Here is an 11,039-nt window from a genome sequence, read left to right as displayed (position 1 = left end):
GAACTTTAATATGCATTATACAGAGGCAAGATGAAAAGAAAAAATACCATCTAAACTTTTCTAAAGATAGTAAGTTCCCCTCAGACATACATTTATACAAAGTCCTACCCCTAAATGAATCACGATTTGTTTAGCATCTCAACCTATTTGAATCGTCACATATTTTAATCGATTTTCAACCATATTGCTGTTAATCGTTACATTCCTACTTACAAGATGTAGTAAGATACTGTGCAGATCTTAAACAATGTTAAGATATACAGTATAGTGCAGTATAAATGTAAAAGTAGGTTTAATATGGTGTTCACTGTTATAAATAATCATAATCTTAAAAGTTATCACCACAAATGCGTTAAGTACATGTAACATGTGTAACAAGGACACCTTAAAATAAAGCGTTACCTACATTTTTTTTTAATGAACTGTTCTTCCAAATGAGGACATCCTAAATTTCCCCAAAAGTTTGTTTTAAACTATAGCTATTATAGTTTAAATCTATAGCTACTGTAAATACACACACAAACACACAAAACACAACCTGTGTTCCTTTCGTCTCATACATCCGATTTATACTACTTACCTTCAGCATCACTGCACTGCTAATACTGAGGATTGCATCGTTTCCCAACACATACGTACGGATGTAACACCACTCAAATACAGGCAATGTTCAACCTCATGCCTGATTTGGCAAATGAAGATTTCTTCTTTTATTAAATGGTTTATTACCGTATTTCCTTATGTAACGGACTCCCACAGGGACATGAAACAGACTAGAGCATTGGAGGAGCAGTGAGAAACATATGGTGTTGAAATGGAAACTGTTGGGATGGTTATGCTTAATTTCAAACACCTCAGCAAATCGGCATATTTTGCGGAACAAAAGAGATTGAGATTGAGGGAACGCAGGAGAGGGGGGTGTTGGGGAGAGAGAGGGAGAGAAAAAAAGAGAGAGGGATGCAAACTGGGAACATGTTCAAAAGAAAATCTGTGTTAACGGTGCAGGGAGACAGGATTACGAGGGAGGAGAAGAAACTTTGGATGAATTGGGGCGGAGCATGAGAGAGAAGAGATAAAAATAGCATTGCAGATAAAAGAATCACTTACTAAGGTTACAGTCTATCCCGATACAATCTGGTGGGAAAGAGAGTGAGATGGTGAGATTTAAAGGAAAAGAAACTAAAATTCAAAACCACATCCTTCAAGGTTCAATCTGCAGACAAACAAACAATTCTTGCATAGAGTCAACCATCCGGGGACAAGGTGAGAGTCAGAATGGCCCCCTCTACAAGGGCCCGCACTCCAAAATCACAGGACGAGAGACAGCCCAACTGAGAAGAAGTGAAATGCCAAGACAGGATATGTGGCATTTGGCAATTTATAAATATACAGACAAAATAATTGGATTTAGCCTGTGCTTTGCCTCCTCCCTGTATGTGGGTGCTGCCTTTATGACAGTAGGCAAGGGCAGTCTGCACCAACAGCCAAGAGCTCATGCTTACAAAATAGGTCAACTATAGACTGGGCGGCAGAACTAAACAAATATACACTCAAATATTTCTCAGCCTTTTGAAAATGTTTGAGATCTATTTAGATGCATATCTCGATGTGCCTCTTATGAAATGCCTTAAATCAGAGCAACAACAAAAAAAAGTTTTTCAGTTTCATGAACTAATATAAAGTACATACTGCTCAAAAGTTTGGGGTTAGTAAGGTTTTTTAATATTTTTGAAAGAATTCTCTTGCTCACCAAGGCTGCATTTATTTTGATAAAAAAAAACAGTAATATTGTGACATATTATTACAATATAAAATAACTGTTTTCTTTTTTTAGTACATTTTAAAATGTAATTTATTGTGATGTGTCATGATCCTTCAGAAATCATTCTGAAATGCTGATTTGGTGCTCAAAAACATTTCTTATGATTATCACTGTAGAAAACTGTTGTGCTGCTTAACATTTGAAAAACTTTGCATGCGAAAACTTTGATGTATAAAATGTTCAAAACTACAACATTTATTTGAAATGTCTTTACTGTCACATTTGGTCATTTTAATGCGTCCATGCCGAACAAATGTATTAATTTCTTAGACCCCAAACTTTTGAATGGTAGCGTACTCGCATATACTTTTTCCAATAAAATATCCATATACATATTACAATCATCACAACATTCATGATGTTGCATCATTTTACAGCACCACTAATATCATTATTACTTCATCTCTTGGTTCAAATAAAACAGAATTTTGCCTTATAGAAGAATCTCTGAAAATATGTGACCCTGTCTATGAAAACCCAGCTAAAGTCATTTTTTCTGATTCACTGTTTTCTACATTAAATCATCCCAATATAATCTAAACATCATTCTGTGAAAATATAACCTGGATATCTTTAATATTGACTGAGTAAAGCCACATCAAAGATTTGCTGGATTTCGGGCTTTTTTGCAGTTTATTGTGCTTAATAACTATTTTAATATCCTATTTTATTTTCTCCGACACATGAGACGCAAGTGTATTGCTTCCGAAGGACATACGCAACTTTTTTTTATTAATATACGAGTTCTTTATGTAACCTACAATAAAACAGTACAACAATATGCATTATAGGCCTATTTAGTATTTATTTAAACATCTAGCCTGATCTTTTGTTTTCTGCATCGATGCAGGTACTGCCATGTCCGATAGGAATTCATCAACCCGGAGCATCAGCATCATGATCAGTGTCCAAAGACCGAATTATTTCAACACTTTCTAATGGTAGAAAAGAAGTTTCTGAACCAAATGATATGAGAATAAGCAGGCGTTTCTTTTTGGAGATGATTTAAATCAGTGTTTAGAAAGTCAACCTCTGGTACTCTGAAACTTAATGTCAATAAAATGATTAATTTCAGTATTTACCATGTTATAATTGAAATGTGAGAACTGTATCTGAAATACCTTGATATAACCTATCATTTACAGCAAGAAACACAAATTACCCATGGCTATGACTACTTTGACGCTCTTTATCTCAGAATTAGATTATGCAACTTTAGCCAGGTTTTCAAACACGGAGTCACATATAATTGGACAATTGCTTGTTATATTAATTGGAATTGATAAGGTAAAGTCCTAATGTCCCCACTGCAAAGGCTGATGATATGACTAACGACCGATAATAACAAGGAGTAGTTGATCCTATGGAACAGTGTGAGCACTCTTGGCTGTGGTGAACTCTCAAGCTGTCAACCGCTACAGAAGAGTGACCACAGACAGCCAGGGACCTGTCTCACTGTCACCCTGCTCGAAGACAGAAAGTCTAGCTCAGACTCCACTCTCCTGTGGACTGGAACTGTCTGTAATCTTCTGTACAAACAGACACAGTCTGCCGTCAGAGCAGGAGGCTGAGCTGAGAGGGCAGTGAGAGACTTTAGAAGAATTACTGTTTGGTTCTTATGGTGGGAGAGATCAGGGGGCAATTACATTTCTTCAATCACAAACAAGCTAGACGTCTAACACTTATTCAGCTTATGCTTGGTAAAGTTCTCTCTCTGTTTGAAAAAGGAAATGTGATTCTATTACTTTTTATCACTATACTTGGAAGTATAAAGTATTTCCTGAACCCCCTGTGATTTTCTTCCCGTCTAAAGTTTGACAGCCTTTGAAATTAAACTTCTATCTATTATATCTTGTATCTACAGCATTTTATCTAGAACGGCTGTTCTTTTTAAGTTAATATTAACAGCAGATGGCAGCCACTGTGGAAGATTTCATTGTGGCTGTGAGGTTGATAGGCAAATGTTACACTAGTACAGTATAAAATAAAAACTACAGGACTGAATTAAAAGTCTGAATCTTTAAAATATGTAATAAAATGTTATAAACTTGAAAATATATAATTCTTTCACAAAAGTATTTTGTTACATACAAACAATTATTTCATATGATTATTATTTCATTTTATTTCATTTATTATTACTATTATTGTATATTAATTATATTTATTATTATTCAGTTTTATTATATATTACATTTGATATTAATTCTATTATTATTCTACTACATATATTATGTTATATTAATAACAATTAATTACATTATTTCTTTATTAATTATTAATGATCTTCATTATATTATATTATATTATATTTCTTTTACCTAAAGACAGCAGGTAGAAAAATGTAGGAAAATTGAAAATTATATAATTTCCCCTCTGTCTCCCCTTTATGACTCAATGTGTCTTCTGAGGACAAACTACATGGGTTGGTCTCTCTGGCTGTCTGCTCTGAAAGCTGCAGAAAAGATAGCCATTGAAGGCTGCACAGGTGAGAGAGAGAAAGAAAGAAAGAAAGAAAGAAAGAAAGAAAGAAAGAAAGACAGTGAGAGAGGAAGACAGGAAAGAGATAAAGATGGAGGAATGAAGGTGAAATGCATTCTGGGAAGGACCCCAGACTTGTTCTATGAGTGCCTCGAGTTCGGAGGTCAGGGGTGGAAGGTTACCTAGGTTGACGGTGAGTCTGACCCTTCCCCCGTCAAGCTCCAGGCGCAGGGTGTCGGCGGACTCTTTGGAGGTGGTGGCCATGAGCAGACCATAAGCCCTCTGCGACATGAAGCGCAGAGACACGTCCTCGGCCTCAGTGTGAACGGCGTGAGGCATCAGGACTTTCAGAAACATGCTGCCATCATAACTCAGCACTGCGGACTCTGAGAGAGCAAAAAAAAAAGAGAGTAAATCAGAAAACACAGGTCTCAAAAATAAGGGCCTTTTCTGCAGCTTTTGCATTTGTATGTAGTCTAAAATAAGTAAATAACTTCAATTAAATATCGATTTAAAAAGTAATAAAACAAAATAATAATAATAATAATAATAATACTTATTAGCCAATATTATTATTACTACTACATATACATTTAGAATATTAACTACACTTAAACTAGATAAATAAATAATTTAATAATACTTTTTACATTGTTAATGTATATGTAATGGAAGATACTATTTTATTGTTATTATTATTATTATTATTATTGTAAATTATTATTATTATTGTTGTACATCATTATTATTGTTGTTGTTTTGTTGTTGTTATTGTATATTATTATTATTATTATTATTTATTTTATTGTATTATTGAGATACTTCAAAAAACGGTTATTTTTATATTTTGAATTCGTTTTTAGATTTGTACTTTCCATTTTAATTTTAATTGTAGTAACTTTGTTGTGTTTTGTAATTTTTATTAGTTACTGTTTTTAAAATGTGTCTACATAGTTTTATTAATTTTTGTTTTCATTTTAGTCAGGTTAGTTAGATTTTGATAATTGAACGGATCATTTTGTATGTGATGGCTCCCACGATGAAAGAACATTTAGGAGTTGTGAAGAGTTTGACAGTTTCACTGAGAATCAACTCATCAGTTTTGATCAACAAGCCATGTGCATTTAGTTATTGTGCAAATTTTAGACAATCGCACTTACTCATTTGCACAAAACGCCAAAACGCATGCAATTTGCTTAAATCAATAAGAAATTCAAATCTGATGTGAACAAGAAACTAATTTTTCATACATCTGAACTTATAGTTGTGAGGAAAAAAAACTCTTGAGAACTGAGCCAAAGTGATTGAGAAAAACTGTAAAATATTGCTTGAAGAGTATGTGCACCCTTGCAGAGTCACCCATGGCATGTCTGTCCAGGACACGTGTGGTCACGTTGCTATTTTTAGCGACAGACAGCAGAGGGCAGGAGAGAGTTAGAAACGATACAGCAATAGCAAACAAATGTCTAGGCAGGTGCGATCTGATGAATAGAGCTGAATCTCAGTGCAGCTGTATCTCAATATAAAAGTATACAAGTGAAGCACTGAAGCCTTGCTCTTCTTTATGAGAACGTGTCTCATCGGTGAGAAGTAATCCCATGTTTAATCCTCCCTTCCCACTGCTTTAAGCCCTACTTTCCTCACCCATCTCACAGTTGGGGCCCAGATATCCAGTTCCAGTGCAGTCGCAGACGTGTCGATTCCAGCCCTCGCGGCAGCGGCCTCCATGGGCACAGGGCTCAGAGCTGCACCTCCGATGGGTCTCTCTCGTACAGAAGCTGCTGACACCTGGAGCGCTCTGAAGCTCTGCCAGCCGCCGCAGGTCCTTGCTGCGCCCGTCTATAAAGAGATCCCTCACGCAACCCACAAAGCCCAGCCTGAGGCGGGCGGTCCACACCTCTGGGGGGAGAGGAAGACTGCCGCTGTCCTCCGGGAGACCTCCCAGATACATTTCACCATCGAGATCCAGAATCTCACTGCCCTCGTTGGTGGAGAAAGGCACCTGAAGCTCTGCCAGCCGCCGCAGGTCCTTGCTGCGCCCGTCTATAAAGAGATCCCTCACGCAACCCACAAAGCCCAGCCTGAGGGGGGCGGTCCACACCTCTGGGGGGAGAGGAAGACTGCCGCTGTCCTCCAGGAGACCTCCCAGATACATTTCACCATCGAGATCCAGAATCTCACTGCCCTCGTTGGTGGAGAAAGGCATGCTACGGCCGTTAACGGAGATGGAGCCTAGGAGATAGGAAATGAGGAGAAAGTGGAGATCAGTGATAATCTGCTTGTAAACCCATGCACCACAACATTTAGAGCCATTTTAGTCCAATTTTTAATAAAAGGACTGTAATTTGATTTAGAAATATAGGTCACACTTTAGTTTAGGGACCAATTCTCACTATTAACTAACTATTAACTAAGACTTTTGTCTCAATAAACTCCTAATTTGCTCCTTATTAATAGTTAGTAAGGTAGTTATTAAGTTTAGGTATGGGGTAGAATTAAGGGATCTAAAATATGGCCATGCAGAATAAGGCATTAATACTGTATGTACATTCTTTATAAGTACTAATAAAAAGCCAATATGATAGTCACATGCATGCTAATAAGCAACTAGTTAATAGTGAGAATTGGTCCATAAAGTGCTACTGAAATTTAAATAAATAAATAAATAAAGGTGACATGATACGTTGATTAATTGTAAATAATCATAAAATCATTTGCAAAATGCTGCCTGCAAGTTTGTGCGCTATTTAGAATTGCACTGAGAATGCAATTCAATTCCTTAATTTGAACTGAGGCAGTAAACATTTTGAATTTTGATGTTAAGGAAGCAGAATTCAAATGAATTGGGATTCAAAAAAAATATTAATTTTAACTAGAAAAGCAAAGTTTGTCAAAAGCAAAAAAGACCTATGAAAAAAACTATTGACCGATTGACAGGGAATGATGTACAAAACAAATGAAAAACAGACAGAATGACAGACAAAATGATATATACTATAGATAGAACAATAGATAGATCAAATGACTGATAAAACGACAGATAGAATGAAAGACAGAACAATAAATGCACAGAAAGGCAGATAGAACAACAGACAGAATGATAGACAGAACATCAAACAGAATGATAGATAGAAAACAACAGAGAGAATAACAATGACAGAACAACAGACAGACCACTAGACAAAACAACCGAACAACAGATAGATAGAATAACAGACAGAACAACAAACAGAACATCAGATAGTGGATGGATGGATGGATGGATGGATGGATAGATAGATGGATAGACAGACATGTAGACAGACATACAGACAGACAGGCAGAAAGATAGACTGACATAACCATATACAGAATGAGAGGCAGATAGAACAAAAGACAAGCAGAATGTCAGACAGACAGACAGACGGACAGAAAGACAGAAAGACAGAAAGACAGACAGACAGACAGATAGACAGACAGACAGATAGACAGACAGACCGTTGATGATTTGTGCACCAAGTCTATTTTGATTTCACGTTGACATTTTGCTTCATTTGATCTCTGATGAATCTAATTTTATGTCTAGGAGAAGCATTGTAGATATTAAAAGTGATCTTATTTGACATTTCTTATTTCTTTGGAAAGGGTTGATGATTTTTTTTTTTAAATAGGCCTAGTTATTTTACTTGATTAATTGGTACACATTAATCTAAAAAAGGTTCACCTTTAATCTTTCAACATCTTTTGGTAACTAAAAGTAATATTAGTAATAAACATTTCTGGTGCATGATGATGATGATTGATAAATAAACAAATAAATAAACAAACTATTATTTACTCACACACACATATATATGTTCTAGCATAAGAGTAACATTCATGATTTGTGCACTTTTAAGACCTATAACTATTAAAGTAAATGGGGTCCATTTGGAGTTCATGTTCTTGCTCCATTTGCTCCATTAAATCTCATTTCTGTCTACTAGGAGAAGCATAGATAGATCGATAGATCGATAGATAGATAGATAGATAGATAGATAGATAGATAGATAGATAGATAGATAGATCGATCATATTCCTTTTCCTGTCATTCCCATTCAACTTCCTGTGGGGTGTGGCCAATTCAAACTCATGAACAGGCACAACCCTGGATGCTTGTAGTAGCAGTTAATAAACACGTTTAATTGACAGCCCTAGTTAATAATTAACTAAAACAAATTTAATTAATGCTGCTACTACTGATCCCCAAAGACTACCATTTTAGTAACTCATGAAATCAGTGTAGCTACTGTACAATGACTGTCACAAGTAAAAAAAAAAAAGGAAGTTTCATTAATTTAGCAATCCACTGTGCTTCCTTTTTTTCCTGAGCTCAGCTAGTGGAAAGGTCTTCAACCTCTTCCCCCGGGATTTTCTAAATCCCACGCTAGGCCTGCTGCTTTTAAACTGTGGAAAGTGTATTTGAGTTGAGCTCTTACAGTAATGAGAGGTAATGAGAAGTAGAAGAAATGGAGTACAGTGATTTTAGCAGGTTGTGAAGTATGCATATCAGATGGGCAGAATGAGGAAGTGCTTTAACGGCAGAGATTAAGAGAAAATGTCTCTTTAGTCTCACAAGCAAGTACAGTAGGTTAAAACCACCGTTTTAAACAGGTGAATAATGTGTGTGCTGATCTTGCAGTATCCTGACCTTTCCTGCCCTCTCTCTGGAAATCCACATGGCACCATTCTCCGTCATTGACCTTTTTGTTCCCGACTTTGACCTTGATGCTCCCGGAGCCCATGTCCATGAGCAGGTAGAGGAAGCCTTCAAGCAGCTCCATGGCAAAGAAGTCAACCTTTGGTCTGCGGTCTTTGGAACCCTGCAGCCGGCCGTGGCTGAACAGCAGGAGGCCGTTGGGTTCGGTGGTTCGGAAGTCGAAGGACACGGAACCGGTTTTCTTGGTGTTCCAGCGCGGAAGGGTTACGTAAGCGGTCGGCGTGTCGAAACTGACGGGGTCTAACGCGGCGACATCCTCGCAGCGGAAGGTCAGGTCACCGTGGAGGGTGACCTTGGGGTCACGCAATTCAGCCAGGCGGGAGAGCTCCAGTCTGAACTCATTATTGGTGTAGACCACCTGGGACGGGGAGAGAGAGAGAGGGAAAAAAGTGCTTGAATGGTAACAGGGTGGAATGGAGTAGCCCGCTGCCCACTGGTACAAACAAACCGCAGCTGATGCGTGTACCTCGGGGGCATGGTTTTCAAGTCAGTAAACACAACAGTCTCTTTAAATACTCAAAGCACGAGTGGATCACATAAACCTAGCGACCTCATCTAGAGCGCTACAGAAACCCTCGTCTAATCGATATTCTGCTTCATTAATATGATGAATCATCCTACGCTAACATTAGCTCCGACGATGCCAAAGCTAAGTGGTTTTCTGAATCGCACGCATAAACAGCGCATTCATTAAGTGACGTCAACTGAGAAATCTTGATCTAGGGTATGATGTCTAGCCCACACAGTAAGACGCGAAGCAAAACTACTCCTAAAATAACATTCCTAGAGCACATGCAATGTGAATGTGTCCCCTGGGGTTGATTTTTTTTGTCTCAGTCACATGTTGTGTCTCTACAGCCAGATGGACGAATCAGCCCTGCACAGCAAACATGCTTTTCATTTTTACACCAGCCGCTCTCTCTGTCCGAAGATGATGACTGATGCTTTGTTGCTGGGTGTGAACTTGAGTGTCTCTGAAAATAACACAAGACAGCCATGTTTCTCGTCAGCCCTCATGACAGAAAAATAAAGGGAGAGGTAGGAGCAAAACAAGAGGTGTCAGCTCTGAGCGAAGGAACATGAAAAATGCAATTATTGCCAGAGAGCGTGGACAAAAAAATCTGAGGGATCTATCAATGAGACCCTTTCAAACCATCTCCGACTGCACAACCTAAGCATCCTAATCTTCCTGATTCGCTATCAGATTAAGATACGGGTCTGTAATCTCAATGTTTCTTAAGCGTTTGCTTCTATAAAACGTCAGTTACTTATACCTCACATTTATGCAATTGGAGGTCACTATAACGATCACTCACACCAATTCTGACTTAGTTGCTTATTAGCATGCCTATTAACAACATATTGGCTGTTTATTAGTAAAATAGCACATATTCTGCATGACCATATTCTAAATCCCTAATCCTGCCTAATACTTAAACGTAACAGCTACCTTACTATAAGCAGCAAATTAGTACGGTAGTTTATTGAGGCAGAAGTCGTAGTTAATGGTTTGTTAATAACGAGAATTGGACCTTAAAATAAAGTGTGACCAAAATATGCTTAGAAGAGGGAGACTCTTTCTGTACTTGGGCCACCTTAGCAACCATACACAACATCCTAGGAACTGCATGATGAAGCACTAAAAATACTCCGAACACCTAAACAACTATTTTCATGGAGACTATTTTCATTTTCTTCAGAAAAGGTAAAAATCTGCTTGGAACCGGCACTTTTCAAAATGAGGCACAAAACAGGGTCTGAAAGTCTTTTTTCCAATTATCAGACAAAAGGTTCTAACCCTTCAGAAAATGTCAACCTCAGGAGCTCAAACTAATCACTGTAAGCCATTTGATTTCTCATGCATTTTTTTTTTACCTAAACCATGGTTTGAGTGGTTTGAAAATTCTCTGCTGCTAAACATTCAATGAACATAAAAACTGCACATATAAAATGGACAAAATAAAAACTAATTAAGAAAAATGTATTTGTATTCAAACC

The 11,039-nt window shown here is 37.4% G+C and overlaps 1 protein-coding gene across 1 annotated transcript in view; it reads right to left on the bottom strand.

Moving 5' to 3' along the window:
- Positions 1-11,039, bottom strand: part of LOC107693770 (neurexin-2-like) — a 415,962-nt gene that overhangs the window by 245,449 nt on the left and 159,474 nt on the right. The window contains exons 11-14 of the mRNA XM_016493287.1: positions 8,973-9,399; positions 5,948-6,535; positions 4,486-4,689; positions 1,108-1,134 (exon numbers count right to left, since the gene is read on the bottom strand). Coding sequence (XP_016348773.1) covers positions 1,108-1,134; positions 4,486-4,689; positions 5,948-6,535; positions 8,973-9,399 — 1,246 coding nt within the window. The remainder of the gene's footprint in view (positions 1-1,107; positions 1,135-4,485; positions 4,690-5,947; positions 6,536-8,972; positions 9,400-11,039) is intronic.

This window comes from Sinocyclocheilus anshuiensis, unplaced genomic scaffold (genome assembly GCF_001515605.1).
Source record: "Sinocyclocheilus anshuiensis isolate Anshui unplaced genomic scaffold, SAMN03320099.WGS_v1.1 scaffold817, whole genome shotgun sequence".
Taxonomy (NCBI): Eukaryota; Metazoa; Chordata; class Actinopteri; order Cypriniformes; family Cyprinidae; genus Sinocyclocheilus; species Sinocyclocheilus anshuiensis.
The sequence above is the reverse complement of the archived record's forward strand: the minus strand, read 5'-3'. Positions and strand labels throughout refer to the sequence as shown.